A 17,545-nucleotide genomic window follows, 5' to 3' on the forward strand; every position below is an offset into this window, starting at 1 on the left:
AAGCTCTGACTGGTGAGTGACCATGGTGGGTAAAATTCTTCTTTTTGTTGCAGCAGGTTTTTCGGAAGCCATTAGATAAAACTAGTTACTAGGCAGTTTCAGCAGCCAGGCTTGCAGATAACTGAATTTTAGAGCAATGTTACGTGCCCGGCCTGCTTTTTCCCCTGACTTCTCAACTCTGGTTTAGTAGCTGGATACAACAAGAAGGACCCAATTCAAATGATCAAATTTCACAGGTGTGCGACATTGGTTAGGCAAATCACTGTATCTCTTTGTGCTTTCTCCTTCATTTGTAACACTTAATAAAAAAAAAAAAAATGCCCATCACAGCTGAAGAATAAACACTGGGGGAATCAGCCAGCACATAGTAGGTATAAAACTCATTTGTTGGTTCTTAATAGTGACTGACCAAGTGTTTCAGATAGTATATTCAATGGTTTTTCTTCTTTTCATCTTCAAGAAAAAAAAAAATCAGAAAACCATTGACACACACAGAGTTCCAGGAAGTGTTGCAATATGATTTTTAAAAGTGTTTCAAACTTTCCCCCACCAAAAGATCTGCTTTTCAAAAACTGTAAATCTTTGACAACTCTAAAATTTGCCCAGCATGCCTGTCTTTTGGGCCTCTGGGTCTAATTTCTCCTTTTAATCTGAGAACTTGATGATTTAGACATTAACAACTAAAAACAGATTTAATGCATCAGTAAACCATGACACAAGACTGGAAATGCCAGAAAAATACTTGCTTCTACTTAAGACTTAGATATTAATGGTCAATTCTACAAAATCATATTCAATATTCATACTCTGAGTTTTGATGCATTTTTGTTAATTTTCCTTCCAGACTTCAAAACCAAAAGGTTATTTCCTTATCATGATCTTCCTCCTTCTCCATGCATTAATTAACATGTTGATTTTTTTTTTGAGACGGAGTCTCGCTCTGTCACCCAGGCTGGAGTGCAGTGGCACGACATCAGCTTACTGCAACCTCCACCTCCCAGGTTCACGCCATTCTCCTGCCTCAGCCTCCCGAGTAGCTGGGACTATAGGCGCCCGCCACCACGCCCGGCTAATTTTTTATATTTTTAGTAAAGATGGGGTTTCACCGTGTTAGCCAGGATGGTCTCGATCTCTTGATCTTGTGATCCACCTGCCTCGGCCTCCCAAAGTGCTGGGATTACAGACGTGAGCCACCGCGCCCGGCCAACATTTTGATTTTTATTGCTTTCAATGTAAGGAGGAAAAATCTTCAGTCATCTTTCTCATTTTACTGGATAATTTTGAGGTTTGCCTAGACACGAATGTAGGATGATGGGAAGCCTGCTTCTGAACAAAATAGAGGGTTATCCTATTATTCTTCATAATAATAATTTCATCTCTTTTTAAGTCTGCTTATAATTGGGCAAGTAACCCAAGCCATTCTGGATGAATGTAGAAGACATACTCTTTAGCACGCGAGCCAAACTTGGTTATTAATAGGTATGGGTCAGTTAAAGTAGCATGGGAGGGAGGGCTAGCCTGAAATTATACCTGCCCTTTGAAATGGGAGAGACAATGAGAAGATGACCCAGCAGTAAGTGTCGACCGAGGATGTAACAAGCATGAGATGTGGCCATATCAGGTCTCAATCTAGACAATTGTAGACAGCAGGTTTCAGCAGTTCGCATAAAGTTCTTGGGGAATTTACAGGTGGATAAAACATAGCAATGGGAAACCTTTGGAAGGTGCTGGTGATGCCTTATGTTTAGGGATTCAAGCTTTTGGCCTCAGAAAGATCAGTCAATAAGGTGGCAGGGTCCCAGCCATTGCAGTAGAGCTCAGGTTAGACTTCTAGGCACTGGGAGGGGGACTGACTTGAATAGGCAAGGTGCTGTCCTTGTGGTTACTAGAAAAGGAGCTTGCAATAGAGGACCAAGGCCCATTTATCATGCAGTCTGAGCTTATACGTGTAATACCAGTGAGTGGCCCTAGAAATGGGGAGGGGGAGATGGAGAGATTCTAAGGTCAGTCTGCATCTAAAGGGGAAAGGTCCTTCCATAAACCTGGGAATCTGTACCTCAAGACCTTCGGTCCTCTGTTGAGGCATCTAAGATGGAGTTGTGGTTCTTAACCACTTCAAGTCAAATAAAATATGTGTTTAGCCAAACCAGAGAAGGGGAAAAAAATCTAGAGAAAGTTTGTTGGACCATGTTACTTGAGCTTCTGTTATATAATGATGTGGTTGCTCTTGTATTTCAGGGCTGGCTTGAAGGCTGTGTGAGTCTACTCAGAAATGGTGCCAAGCACAATATCCCAGATAAAAATGGCCGCCTGCCACTGCATGCTGCCACTGCTGAGCCCGATGTGAGGTAAGTGGCCAGGTTTACATGATGCTCAAGTTGGGAGCGACTCAACTTCTATGAGAAGGTCATCTAATCCATCCCTCTGTGGCTGATAAAAAGTAAAAGAAAACCATCTTTTTTTTTTTTTTTTAAGTTGCAGCAGATAGGACCACAACAAAATATTCTAGAATAATCTCAAACTGTTTCCTCCTACTTCAATAAAAGTTTTGTCCCTAATCTTTAAGAAGATATGCTGTTTGTCATCATCAGAATTCATATATTCATTCATTCCATTAATCAGTAAGTCAATTGTGCATTCAACAACTATTTTTTGAGCACATTTTATGGACCAAAGACTGTTCTAGTCCTTTGAAGTTCCACAGTAAATAAAACAGAGTCTCTGATGTCACAGAGCTTATATTCTAGTGAAGCTCTTAAGCATACCAGTTAACAAATAAATAAGATCATTAATAGTGACGAGGGCTATGAAGAAAATTAAATAGGGCAAAAGAGCAGTGACTGGGCAGAAAGGTTAATGTCTAAACCCAGGGCAATGCCAGCCTTTAGGAGCTGGGAGGAGGCAAAGGAGCCAGCAGCAGGGAGACCAGGGGGTTAGAAGGAAACCGGAAGTGTGTGCACCTAGAAGCCCTGTGAAAAAATACACTCAAGTAAATTGGATGATCAAGAAGGCCACCTTTTTGTAAGATAACTGAGCAACGAAGGAAAAGGTTTTGTCCATACCAAGGGTAGCTTCTCCATTCCTCTGTGTCTACATGGCCTCAGTTCCCATTCTTTAGAAAGCCCCTCAGAGCAGCTGCTAACAGAATTTCTACTATGGAATCAGTAACATGGTGGACATTTTCTCCTCTGCAGAACATGCCTCTGACAGGAATTGAGCATTTCCAAGTCTAGGTCATAGGCCAGCAGCACAAGGAGTGTATTCTATGTGCTTCACCCTCTCAACTCTGTGTCCAGAACTAAAACCTGAAGCTCTGTCTGGGTTGAGAAGCCCAAGGCCATAATCTTCCAGGCTGAGGAATAACAAGATTTCTTTACTTCAATCTCTTTTACAGTAAAATAAAAGGTCTTGGGAAATTCCAGGACTATTCCCAAGACTTGACTCTTATTATATTGGACTATGTCCAGAAATAACAGAAAACTAGGATTTACCCAAAGCCCAACAAAACAAGGATGTTTAGAGAAGAAACAGCAAACGCAGACAGTTAACAATCAATAGGCATCATGAGGGTATGACTCCCTCTTGATGAAGTAGGAAAAACAAAAAAAAAGAATGACCCCACAAAAATACTTAGTCACAAAATCATACTGTTTTCCCAAGAGTGGTATTTAGAAAATAAGTGTAAAATGTACCTTTTCTGTTTCTTCTGTCTTAATTTACTACACATAATTGCTTTTACTTGCCTCACTCAGAGTGGTCATTTCAAAACCTATTAGCTGATTCTGGAAGATTTAAAAAGCCCATTTAAGTTACAGTAATTATAGCTGTTGTAACACATAAAATCCAAAGCTTCATTGTTTTAACACAGTAAAAATTATTTCTGGCTGGGTGCCATGGCTTATGCCTGTAATCCCAGCACTTTGGGAGGCCAAGGCAGGTGGATCACCTGAGGTGAGGAGTTCGAGACCAGCCTGGCCAGCATGGCAAAACCCCATCTGTACTAAAAATACAAAAATTAGCCAGATGTGGTGGTGAGTGCCTGTAATCCCAGCTACTCGGGAGGCTGAAGCAGGATAATCGCTTGAACCCAGGAGGCAGATGTTGCAGTGAGCTGGGTTCGCACCACTGCACTCCAGGCTGGGCGACAAAGCGAGTCTTCATCTCAAAGAAAAAAAAAAGAAAAATTTTATCAGACATGTAACCATCCAATGTAGGGGGGTGGTGGGTGGCTCGCTGCCACATGGCGATTCAGGGACCCAAGCTTCTTCCATTCTATAGCACCTTCATCCCCTAAGAGCACAGAATGTCCTTATTCAGCCTGCAGATGGGGAAAGAGGAGCACAGTAGTCCCCCCTCACCCTGGAGGGGATACGTTCCAAGACCCACATGGATGTCTGAAACCTCAGATAGTACCAAAGTCTATATATGCTATGTTTTTTCCTATACATACATACCTATAAAATTTAACGTATAAATTAGGCACAGTAAGAGATTAACAACAATAACAATAAAATAGAACAATTATAACAATATGCCAGTATCACTACTCTTGCACTTTGGGGCCACTGCTGAGTAAAATAAGAGTAACGTGAACACAGTGCTGCAATACAGCGACAGGCGATCCGTTAACCGAGGTGGCTCCTAAGTGACTAATGAGAGCAGAGTGTAGTTAGCGGCAGATTTCATCATTCTATTCAGAATGCCACACAATTTAAAACATGAATTGTTTATTTCTGGAATTTTTCATTGAATGTTTTTGAACCACAGTGAACTATGGGTAACTGAAATAATGGAAAGCGAAACCGCAGATTAAGCAGGGACTACCCTATAAAGAAGCCACACTCAGTTCTTTAAAACCTCAGCCTGCAAATGACACAATTCACTTCTGCTCATATTCCATGAATAAGGACTAGTCATTCGACCACATCTGGTTGTAAGGTGCTCTGGGGAATATAGTTTCTAGCCAGGAATCTACCTCCCAACAATGCCTCCAATCCAGGAAAGGGGAACAAGGATTTTGGTGAAAAGCTCGCTGTCTCTGCTCTTAACACATTGCACCTGAGGGATAAACTAAGCCTTGTCAGTCAAAATTACATTCAATGTCACTTGGATCAGTTGATTAGGTTCATCCTCTGAAATCACTGCAATAATAAATTGAAAATCAACCCAAGTGTACTTCCTCTTTGTGGACTTGTATTTCTATTTCTTATTATGCTTTCCAGTACTCCTCTACTCTTGAGGATCTACATTAAGTTGCTATAACCTAATGTATAGAGAGCAGACAGTGGTGGCTTCCCCTCTCTTGAAACTGTACTTAATGGCCCAGCCACCACCCTTTAGGATGAGTTGAAATAAGAAAAATAAACATCCTTCTGTGTGCAGATGAGTAGTTACTTATATTGTCCTAAAAAGCCCTTCACTGATTCTGAAAGATAAAATTCTGCTTTAGTTATGGCAATGCTAGCTGCTTTAACTAATAATCCCCCAAAGTTAAGATTGACTATTCCAAAACCAAAATTGTTATTTCTAGTAAATGCTCTCCAAAGATGAATTGGGTTAAGTCCTAACAACCCATACAGCAAATCAAATACAGTTAGTTACACGCTGCATAATGACATTTCAGTTAGTGGGAGAACGCATGTGTGATGACAGTCCCATAAGATAATTATATCATATTTTTACTGTACCTCTTCTATGTTTACATATGTAAATACTTACACTGTGTTGCAATTGCCTACAGTGTTTAGTACAGTCACATGCTGTGCATATATGTGGCCTAGAAGCAATAGGCTCTACCATATAGCATAGGTGTGTAGTACGCTCTACCATCTAGGTTTGTGTGATACACTCTAAGATGTTCACACAATGATAAAATCACCTAACGACACGTTTCTCAGAAAGTATTCCCATCATTAAATGATGCGTGACTGTGGTTTGGTTACCTACAGAATATTTGGAAACTAGTTTGCCCTAAAGGATTCCCTATGGAATTACATTGTTAAAATTACATTTTTTGTAGTTGTTTGAGAAATTTTAGGTCCACGGCAGAGTTTGATACAACTGCATTAAATGTTTAAAGTAGAAACCGACCAACCCACGCCGTGTTGTAGAGAAGCTGGGCTTCAGTCACTCATCTGTTTGTGTCAGCATGAACTCAGAACTGTTTTTTTGAGGGAAAAAAAAACAAAAACAAAAACAAAACGTGATCTGGTTCATGGGTACTTCCTAATCTCACAACCAGACTGAGGAAGGCAGCAATCTTCTACTGGGTCACACAAGGCTCTTTGCTCAATTTTCTTAAGTAGACATAACCTTGGCCGACCACTAAAACATATAGGTTTGCATTTAACGTACAACAATGATGATGATGATGATAATGTTGGTTATTTACCATGTTCAGAGCAAAATTCTAAGTGCTTTTGGGGTATTAACTAATCTAATCCTTACCACACCTCTATAGGTAATATTTCTATCCCTATTTTACAGAATTGAGGCACAGAAAAAATAATGAATTACCCACTGCATATGTGAAGGTAACCTGCCCAGTGGGTCTGCTGTGTTTCTGAGACCTAGTATTGTGGACCTTGTAGAATTTATTTTAATGGCCATATTTTGACATTAAGCCCTTGGTCTCCATTGAGAAACGTTGTAAGAAACAGTCTTACAAAACTTACTGGCCCATCATTCATTAGCGCCCCGAAAACTTCTATATGAGAAACCACAAGAAATATTTCTACTATAGAAGGAATTGCTGTGCTGCTTCTGATAAATCATTTTTTATTTTTACCATACAGACACTGTGACTTCAGAGCATGTTTCTTTCTTTATATATTTAGAAAATTCAAAACTCAGTTTGTGTCTCACCTCTGGCATACATGTAGGACTATAGATCACGTCTTTTTTTTTTTTTTCCTGCCCTTGTTTTCTCTTTGTCTTGTTTCTTCACTCATTATCTTATTTTACTATATCTGAAAACAATCTAAAATCCTTGAAGGGGCCAGGCAGGGTGGCTCACACCTGTAATCCCAGTGCTTTGGGAGACAAAGGCAGGAGGATAACTAGAGGCCAGGAGTTCAAGACCAGCTTAGGCAACATAGTGAGTCCTCATTTCTAAAAATGATTTTTTTTTTTTAAATTAGCCAGGCATAGTGGTGTGCTCCTGTAGTTCTAACTATTCAGGAGGCTGAGACTGGAATATTGCTTGAGCCCAGGAGTTCAAGGCTGCAGTGCACTTTGATCGTGCCATTTTAATCCAACCTGGGCAATAGCACAAGACAGGAAGGAAGCAAGCAAGGAAGGAAGGAAGGAAGCAAGGAAGGAAGGAAAGAAGGAAGCAAGCAAGGAAGGAAGGAAGGAGAGGAAGGAAGGAAGGAAGGAAGCAAGGAAGGAAGGAAGGAAGCAAGCAAGGAAGGAAGGAAGGAGAGGAAGGAAGGAGAGGAAGGAAGGAGAGGGAGGAAGGAAGGAAGGAAGGAAGGAAGGAAGGAAGGAAGGAAGGAAGGAAGGGAAAAGAAAAGAAATCCCTGAAGGGTGGCCAGAAGTGCCAGCTCATGAGTATGAGTCAGACTGACTGAGTTTAAATCTGGCTCCAGCTCTTATTCTCTTGGGCAAGTTAACATGTCAAGGCTCAGCTTCCCCTTGATGTAAGTACTATTTTTTTTCTTTCTTTCTTTCTTTTTTTTTTTTTTTTTGAGACAGAGTTTCACTCTTGTTGCCCAGGTTGGAGTGTAAAGGCATGATCTTGGCTCACCACAACCTCTAGCTCCTGGGTTCAAGCAATTCTCCTGCCTCAGCCTCCTGAGTAGCTGGGATTACAGACATGCACCACCATGCCAGGCTAATTTTGTATTTTTAGTAGAGATGGGGTTTCTCCATGTTGGTCAGACTCGTCTCGAATTCTCAAACTGAGGTGATCCGCCTGCCTCAGCCTCCCAAAGTGCTGGGATTACAAGCGTGAGCCACCACACCTGGCGAAGTAAGTACGATTTAGTATATTATTCCTGCTTACTTCACAGGGAAGTAGGCAGAAGTAAACGAGAAAATGTGTGGAAACACTGAACTCAGTACCTAGTACATTGTCCATGTTCAGAAAGTGTTGGTGATGATGATGGGGTGATGATATTAATGATAATGTTGATGGTCATCCATGATGATGATGGTGGAAGACAGAAAGAAACACCACAAACATCGTAAGAAGCTAAGGAATGAAACACTACTACTGCCACCCCACTGGTGCTCATCCTGGCCTTCTTCACCTCAGCACACTCAGGTCCACAAAACTGTGTGCACAGATACAGGTCTATGTAAATGCAATCCTGCATCCTACTGCCGGGCACACACATTTACTGCAAAGGTTGTTGGGGTATGTTGTACATGTGGATCTATGCACACCTTTGTAAGTCGGCATATGTCTGCATTTTCCCCTAATCATAAACAGTATGTACAGGCCACATGGTGCCCTTGTGCCCAGGTTTTTATACTGATTTTAAATCTGCTAACACTTAGATTTCCAAACAGCAAGCTCCTTCTACTGGGTGCTCACTGGAGGTTATTCAGAGAGAAGCCTCAAACCAAAGCTGCTTATAAACAAGCCAAGGGATGCTTCAGTTAGTCCTTTGCCTCCAGAGGGATTTTAGTGCTCAGATGGAAACAACTCCTGAACAAACCCATCAGTTTGAATCTGTATCCTTAGCTAAACACCCGCTCAGTGGGGATGGAGGCTGATGCAGGGGTAAGTGGTTTATAATTATGAACATGAAGGCACATTGGGTTTACAAAAGCAAAGACGCACAGGTTTCCTCTCATGATTCCCCTTCCTGCTTTGAACCTCTGCTTCTCAGCAGGTCCAAGTTTTCTCCCTTTCAGCTCCCCACGGCTTTTCTTGCTTCCTTGGCTGGGACATTCAGAGGGCGCTGGTATGAAAGAGGGGGCATGATCATTAAAACAAAGCTCCAAAGAGAACAGAGTTGTGTTTGTACAACGCTGCACATGCTAGTGTTGGAAGGCAAGCAGCAATTTTCTCTGAAAGCAGCCACGGGGCTCTCTGAAGGTCTTTTTATGGTCTCCATGGCTACTGGCAGACTTTTTTTTCCTCCCTGTCAGAGTGCCAGCCACTCTGCCTCTTTTCATCACTCTTGACTGCAGCCCAAGGGAGGAAGAAAATCATTTCCTTGGGGTCCTGTTCTCTAGTTACCAGGTGTTGTGTTCTGACCTGCGGTGGATGTCTCACTGCAGCACGCTCTCATACAGGCAGCTCCAGGGACAGGAAGGGGAGACGGCTGGTTGTGGGACCATTTTTTCCCACCTGTCACTGGGCTGGCCAGCTCCAGGGCTGGGAGTCTCCAGAGGGGCCAGCAAAACTGGAAAGCTCACAGGGATGAGTTGTCCCCAGGATGCTTCTAGCTGATCCTTCTCTGAGACCCACCATTCACCTAATGGTAATCAGTGGAGACCCAGAAAATAGAAGGTAGGAGCTATTAAAAAATTAATCATTATATAGAATTTTTTTTTTTTTGAGACAGAGTCTCAAGCGCTGTTGCCCAGGCTAGTGTGCAGTGGCATGATCTCAGCTCCCTGCAACCTCTGCCTCCCAGAATGTAGCAAATCTCCGACAGCAGCCTCTCTAGTAGCTGGAATTACAGGTGCCCACCATCATGTCTGGCTAATTTTTCTATGTCTATTACAGACGGGGTTTCACCATGTTAGCCAGGCTGGTCTCAAACTCCTGACCTCAGTTGATCCGCCCACCTTGGCCTCCCAAAGTGCTGGGATTACAGGCAGGCATGAGCCACCGCACCTGGCCATATAAAATTTTATTATGGCATGTAAGGGCTATTCCAAGTGCTTCGTGTGCATGGACTCGAAGTCACAACAGATCTTGAAGTAGGTATTATTCTCTGCATTTTATGGATAAGAAAAGGTAGGCTCTGGGAGCTAGCCCAAGGTCACTGGCTGGTTGGCATGGAGCAGGGATTCTAACAGCGGCAGTCTGGCTCCAGCCTCGGTGCTCTTATGACTCACACACCGCCCGTCTGGGACTGCTCTTGCGGGGGTCCAAGCCTGCTGTCCTGGCACTTGAGATGAGATGGGTCTTACATCACCGCCTCAGAGATCCGAGGACAGGAGGGAGTCTGAACTGGGCTGATGAGTTGTGGAAGGACTCCTGGGCCATGATAACACAAAACAAGAGCTCAGGGGAAGCACAACAGAGGGCTGAAAATCATCTGGGAATTGAGATAGATGCTGGACAGGTATCTCGCAGGTGACCTCCATACCACGGAACAGCAAGGAAGCCCCAGGTTGGCAATGGGGCACCTGGTTTCTAGTTCAGGCTGGATCACTGAGCCACTGTATGGTGGTCTTGGCAAGCCAGGAAGGGCCTCAGGTTCTTTGTTCTCACAACATGTGAGAGAGAGCCAGAGCCAGAGAGAGGGCAAGAATGCAAGAGAGGGCCCTGATCTGTCTATTTGTGTCCAGCTTTGATGATCAATGGGTCTCAGAGACTTCACAGTCAAATGGAGTTGGGCCACATAGATCGTCACGTATCAGTCAGAGCCATGACAGAGAAACAGAGAAGATATGGGAATTAAAGGGTGGCAACTGGAGAAAGTCTAGGGAAAGACTAAACTTGGCCAACAAAGCTGGATAGGGTGATTCGCACCTGTAATCCCAGCACTTCAGGAAGCTGAGGATCATTTGAGTTCAGGAGTTCAAGACCAGCCTGGGCAACATGGTGAAACCCCCTCTCTACTAAAAACACAAAAAAATTAGTTGGGCATGATGGTGCACACCTGTAATGCAAACTACTCTGAAGGCTGAGGCAGGAGGATGGATCACTTCGGCCCAGGAAGTCCAGGTTGCAGTGAACTGTGATTGTGCCACTGCACTCCAGCCTAGGTGACAGAGTGAGACCCTGTCTCAAAAAAAAAAAAAAAAAAATTGACCAAAAATTGACCAACAAGAGATGATGGATGATGCTCTAATCCCCTACCCCACCCCCACTTTCCCCAAAAGAGTAAGAAAATGTTATCACTCTCTAGACCTAAAGGGGCAAGGAAGGGGCAGTTACTGGAACCCTCTGAGAGCTGCTTAGCTGTAGGCGAGGGGCCACCTGGCAAGAACTGAGGCCTTTGGTAGAGAAATACAATTATTCTCAGAAAGGGAGCTGGCTTCTCTCCCTCCTCCTGCCAGTTCCCCCACCAGCAAAACCCAATAGGAAGCCAAGGGCAAGGGAGCCTGGCTGATGCCGTCCCAGAGGACAGCCTCAGAGCAGGGCAGTGTAGAGAAGAGAATGGCTTTGAGAGCCAAATAGAGAACTATCTAGGCACAGGGTTCATCCCACAACCTTGGGAGTCCACCCAGGATGTGACAAGAGGTCTTGCTCTCCCTACCCTCATTCTAACCTGGTCAGAGCCCCTGGAAGATCCTGTCTGGCCACAGATAATCTCTGTCTGCTCAGGGCTAACTGAGGATAACCACACTGGACCACAGTTGACCTCCTACCTTGTCCTCCCCTCCTCCCCTAGTCCCTCAGACCAAATGAGCCCTAGAGAGTAAACAATGGCCAATAATGAGACAGAGAGGACAGAAGGAAAGAGAGAAAGGAGAAGCACAGTCACCAGTTAAGCCCTGCACCCACTTACAAAGAAGCCACAGGGAAATATATCCATTGGTGAAATAATTGCAAAGATAAAAATTGTGTGACCCAAAATGCAATTATTTTTATATGTCTTCCTACCAAAGGCTACATCTAGAATTCAGAGAGCATAAAAGAGATGTGCTGTAGGCAGTCATAGCCATTGTCCCTTTAGAGTATGTGACCCAGGGTCTTTCTGCCTGTTGGATCACTCGATCCTTTACACCACCGAATTGCTACCCCTCTGATATACATGAGGATACAGAAACTCAGATTGTGCAGTAGTGAGGTGAGAATTAAATCTCAGCATTGTCCTGGCTCCCCAAAAGACTATAATAAAACCAGATTGAAACCACAGGTTTCCTGGTTATTTCACCTCCACCGCAAATAACCAGAAGTCCATCTCTATTTAAGCTCTCTGTGTATTACATTTCCTACTAAGGCAATATGATTAGTGGACCTTTCTTTTTTTCTATTGTAACTAACAATTTAATACTTAGGGCTTTAGATGTCTTCCAAGTCGAGACGATAAAGATTTGATTGGAGAAGAGACTAAACAATTTCATTTTACAAATAATTCTTCCAAAAGCAATTTCTCAATTTCCTCCATTGACTGCCCATACACTGTTCTTTATCATCTTGATGAGTATCCATTCATTAATTCATTCAGCACCTTTCTCAATTGTTTCCAAACCTGGCTGTTTACCAGAATTTCCTGAATAGCTTTTTTTAAACAGTAGAAGCTGGGCTTTTCTCCAGACCTATTGAGTTAGAAACCCTGAGTACAGAGTCCAGGTATTTGTGGTTTAAAAAAAAAAAATCTCTCCAGGCAATTCTGAGATGGAGCCAGGGTTCAAACTTCTGGGGTTAAGTGCTCTAGAAATAACAGCATGTTCCAGACATGCTCTATATGTTGTATGCATATTAACTCATTTAATCCTCACACTGAGCTGTGTGATAGGTAGTTTTTATCACTCCTATGTCACAGATGAAGAAGTTTAGGCAGGGAGAAGATAAGTAACTTGCCTAAGGTCACAGAGCTCATCAGTGGCAGGACTGGGATGTGAACCCAAGCTATCTGGCTGCAGAGCCCGGGCCCCTCTCCACTGCCCCCTCTCCCAGACGGAGTGTTGACTTCAGTCAACTGAGCAAGAGATCCAAGTCAGGGAAGAGCTTGAATCTGAGAATCGTTGATAGCTGTTTTACACTGATTACTGTCATCTTGTGCTTAGGCATGTGTGTATTTTACAGGAATGAGCAAACTTGCAAATACTGACAACCTCCTGGTATAATCTGTGCATTAAAAAGGCATGACATATGCAGCTAGGAGTGAAGCAGGTTGAAAGCACTCTATAAGTTCCTATAAAGTGAATAAAGAATAAGTGGCCGGGAGTGGTGGCTCATGCCTGTAATCCCAGCAATTTGGGAGGCCAAGACGGGCAGATCACGAGGTCAGGAGATTTAGACCATCCTGGCTAACACGGTGAAACCCCATCTCTACTAAAAATACAAAAACAAAATTAGCCGGGTGTGGTGGTGGGCACCTGTAGTCCCAGCTACTTGGGAGGCTGAGGCAGGAGAATGGCGTGAACCTGGGAGGCGGAGCTTCCAGTGAGCCAAGTTCATGCCACTGCACACTCGAGCCTGGGCGACAGCGAGACTCCGTGTCAAAAAAAAAAAAAAAGAGTAAGTGCTACATGATTTTGGTTCTTAAAGGGCGTGGCTAGGTGACAGAGGCCTGGTGAACACAATGAGCCTAAAGTTTCTCCATCCCCCTGTGCCCCTCGGGAGTTCTGAGATGGAGAGAGGGTGGGAAAGGCAGACAGCAGCCCTCCTCACAGGTGTCTTCTAACCTATCACACTCTTACTTCTTTTCTGTGGATCTTTTTCCCAGAGAAATGGAAAGGCCCTCATCTTCATTTGGAGCCTTTCAACTGACGCTTTTTCTAAGGTCATGTTTTTATACTAATTCCAAGAGCACCATGACTGCCTGTTCTTTTGAGCCATTTCTCCTATTTTTCCTTACAGGCTCCTCACAGTCCTGTTGCAACAGTCGAACCTCAGCGAGATTAATCACCAGGACAATGAGGTGAGCCACACTCTCCAGCAACAAGTGGTCATTTTGCATGTGAGGGTGAAAGGAAGGGCGTTTCTGAACCATTGTGCTTCCTCTTAAAAGCTACGGGGAGACATGAAGCACAATTTTGTGTTCCTACGCTGAAAGGGAGACCTGTTTTCACTATTAATCCTCAGCAGAAACTTATTTCCACCATGGGTGTGCGTAGCTTCTGATAGGGAAGGACTTTATTGCATTAAGTACTTCAGTATTTACCATATGACTGAAATTTTGTAATTTCCCTCTGGACATTGAGAAATAAATATTGCTCTCTCCTGTCTTCTCAAGTCCCAGAAACTTAGTAGCATGCTGTGGCTCAAGACATGCTCTCTCTCTCTTTTTTCTTTTAAGACAGAGTTTCACTCTTGTCGCCCAGGCTGGAGTGCAATGGTGCTGTCTCGGCTCACCACAACCACTGCCTCCCAGATTCAAGTGATTCTCCTGCCTCAGCCTCCCCAGTAGCTGGGATTACAGGCATGTGCCACCACATCCGGCTAATTTTGTATTTTTAGTAGAGACAGGGTTTATCCATGTTAGTCAAGCTGATCTCAAACTCCCGACCTCAGGTGATCCGCCTGCCTCGGCCTCCCAAAGTGCTGGGATTGCAGGCATGAGCCACCCGGCCTAAGACATGCTCTCTAGTGAAAGATGGCAGAGAGCTGGGTGTGGTGGCGCGTGCCTGTGGTCACAGCTACTCAGGAGGCTGAGGTGGGAGGATCGCTTGAGCCCAGCCTGGGCAACATAGCGAGACCCCCATCTCCAAAGAAAAAAGAGAAAGAAAAAGGAAAACAACGACAAGACGAGATACTGGCTCATGCCTGTAATCCCAGCGCTCTGGGAGGCCAAGATGGGAGGCTCACTTGAACCCAGGAGTTTGAGACCAGCCTGGGCAGCAGAGCAAGACTCCATTTCTACAAAAAGTTTAAAAAGTAGCTGGGTGTGGTGGCACATGCCTATAGTCCCAGCTACTCTGAGGGCTGAGGCAGGAGGATCACTTGAGCCCAGAAGTTCAAGGTTGCAGTGAGATATGATCACATCACTGCACTCTAGCCTGGGTGACAGAGCGACATCCTGTGCCCCCACTCCCCCGTCGTCCCGAAAAAGAAAAGAAAAAGATGACACAGAGATAATATTAATAATTCCAGGTTACCTGCTCCAGACACCACATTATTAATCCCAGTGATCATAACTGCTCTTTAATTCGTGTTGCAAAGAGAAGGCTTCCAAAAAGGTTGTTCAACACTCTTCAACAAAGTTCTTGAGGGAAGGTGGCTCAGACACTAAGCAGAGCTGCCCAAGAGTAGCTTAGAGTCTTGTTAGATCTGCTTAACTCTTTTTAAATGCAGTACTAATTTTCCTTAGGCAGGCTGATTTCCTTAACAAGGTTCTTAAAATCAATTTAAATACCTGGTTTTTAATGGAATTGTAAAATAAATATGTGCTTGGTTTGGTTGCATTTCACTCAGAAAGTCTGATAACATTAAAAATGTACATACACAAAGATACCAATTACATTATTTTCAAGGAAGCTAGGTGACCACAGGCAAGGGGGCAGGGGGTAAGCCCCTCCAAATCACTTTCTCCTAGGATAGACGCCCCCGCATCTGTCTTCTTTTTTTTTTTTAATAGATTCTCACTCGGTCGTCCAGGCTGCAGTACAGTGGTGTGATCTCAGCTCACTACAGCCTCCACCTTCCAGGTTCAAGAAATTCTCCTACTTCAACCTCCCAAGTAGCTGGGACTACAGGTGCACACCACTGTGCTCAGCTAATTTTTGTATTTTTAACACAGACATGGGGTTTCACTATGTTGAGCAGGCTGTTCTCAAACTTGTGAGCTCAGGTGATCTGCCCACCCTGGCCTCCCAAAGTGCTGAGATTATCGGTGTGAGCCACTGTGTCCAGTCCCCCCATCTGTCTTGAGGCTTCTGATTAAAGGCTTCCCTCTGACTGGCATTAATAACCACATCAGAAAGCCCCTGCTGCTTTTACTCCCCGTATCTTCAGTGGTTTAAAGCAAAACCTCAGAGGAAAGAGGGTTGCACTATTAGAAACTTCTGCTTTAAAACTGAGAACCAGAGATGAGGTAGCACAGTCTGGTCACTCTGCCCATGGTGTGGAAGCAGGGAGCTGCAGTGGCAGAGTCCATGTCAGCAGATTGCGAACCTCTAGATTTCCGGGCACGTTGCCAACTACATCCTCCACCTCCAACCTCTGCGGTAATCCCTAAACTTGGTCTTATTTAGAAAGATGACAAATTTGCTCATTTATACCCTAAAGCTAAATTCCACGTATAGACCTCTAACTCAAGTACCCCTCAGCAGAACTAGCAACCCCCCAGCAAAGACATAGTTCCCTATTTTTCTCCACCCCAGGAGGCACCTGGCAGTGGAGACAATGAAAGTAGACACGGATCTTTCTAAGAGTGGTAATTATAACACCTTACATAAAATATGTGGTAAATAAAGTCCCTGGTTCCTCCTCATGCAAAGGGACTTCTGCAAAAAGATTCCTCCTGCTATTACACCAGCATATGGACCCATTGGGTTTTAAGCTCAGAAAGCAGACCCAGCAGAGCAAGGGCCTCAACAAGGCACTTCCTACACATGGTCACAGCTTCCTCTTTGGTCCATTCACAGCCTGCTGTCTGGAATCCATCTGAAACCAACTGCTAATGCTTGCCTGTGTTTTTCATAATAGATATACATATATATATATAATATATATATAGTATGTGTATGTATGTGTGTATATATGTACACATGGACTCCGCCACTCCAGCTCCCTGCTTCCACACCATGGGCAGAGTGACCAGACTGTGCTACCTCATCTCTGGTTCTCATTTTCAAAGCAGAAGTTTCTAACAGTACGATCCTCTTTCCTCTGAGGTTTTGCTTTAAATCACTGAAGAGATATATATAATGTGTGTGTATGGATATATACGTGTATGTATATATTATGTATCCATATATGTATATGTATGTGTATATATATATGTAGCTGTGTGTATATACATATATGATTTTGGGTTTGGTTTTTTTTTGAGGCAGGGTCTCATTCTGTGGCCCAGGCTAGAGTGCAGTGGTATGATGCGATGTCAGCTCACTGCAACCTCCACATCCTGGGCTCAGGTGATCCTCCCACTCAGCTTTCTGAGTAGCTAGAACTACAGGCACACACCACCATGCCAGGGTAATTTTTCTATTTTTAGTAGAGATGGCATTCATATAACTTTGAGGCACTCATGTAATTTTGTTCTTGACTGAGCCCCTGTACTAGGTCAATAGACCAGGCCAAATATCAAAATGGATTTCCTCATACTTAAATTCCAAGTTACCAAACTGAAACCGAGTTGTTATCTGACCTTCTGAGAAATCAGGAGAGAGATAATAGCCAAATTTCCCAAACAGGCCAGTTTTACTTAGCATGATAATGAAATTTCCTCTGCCTTTAATCCTTACAACAAAAAGTAACCTAAAGTAACCTGATGTTAAGCAATCAGTTTTTTCTCTGTCGTTCTGTTTCCCTGTTCTCATCTTTCATCTTTCAAGGAAAGTAAGTTTGAAATAACCAATCTGAATTTTGTTCTTTGCTTCTGCTTTTTTCAGCCCTTCTCTATCTGTAAAACCAACCTCCTCTGCTGGGCTCATTGGAAAGCTTTTTTTGTTTGTTTGTTTGTTTTTAAGACAGTCTCACTCTGTCACTCAGGCTGGAGTGCAGTGACATGATCACAGCCCACTGCAGCCTCTGCCTCCTGGGCTCAGGTCAATCCTCCTGCCTCAGCCTCCAGAGTAGATG

At 43.7% G+C, this 17,545-nt stretch overlaps 1 protein-coding gene across 1 annotated transcript in view; it reads left to right on the forward strand.

Annotated features, from left to right (window-relative positions):
* Nucleotides 1-17,545, forward strand: part of ANKRD55 (ankyrin repeat domain 55) — a 152,955-nt gene that overhangs the window by 70,189 nt on the left and 65,221 nt on the right. The window contains exons 5-6 of the mRNA XM_011999871.1: nt 2,239-2,348; nt 13,661-13,721. Of these exons, the coding sequence (XP_011855261.1) occupies nt 2,239-2,348; nt 13,661-13,721 (171 nt within the window). The remainder of the gene's footprint in view (nt 1-2,238; nt 2,349-13,660; nt 13,722-17,545) is intronic.

The sequence above is a fragment of the Mandrillus leucophaeus genome, unplaced genomic scaffold (genome assembly GCF_000951045.1).
Source record: "Mandrillus leucophaeus isolate KB7577 unplaced genomic scaffold, Mleu.le_1.0 Scaffold605, whole genome shotgun sequence".
Taxonomy (NCBI): domain Eukaryota; kingdom Metazoa; phylum Chordata; class Mammalia; order Primates; family Cercopithecidae; genus Mandrillus; species Mandrillus leucophaeus.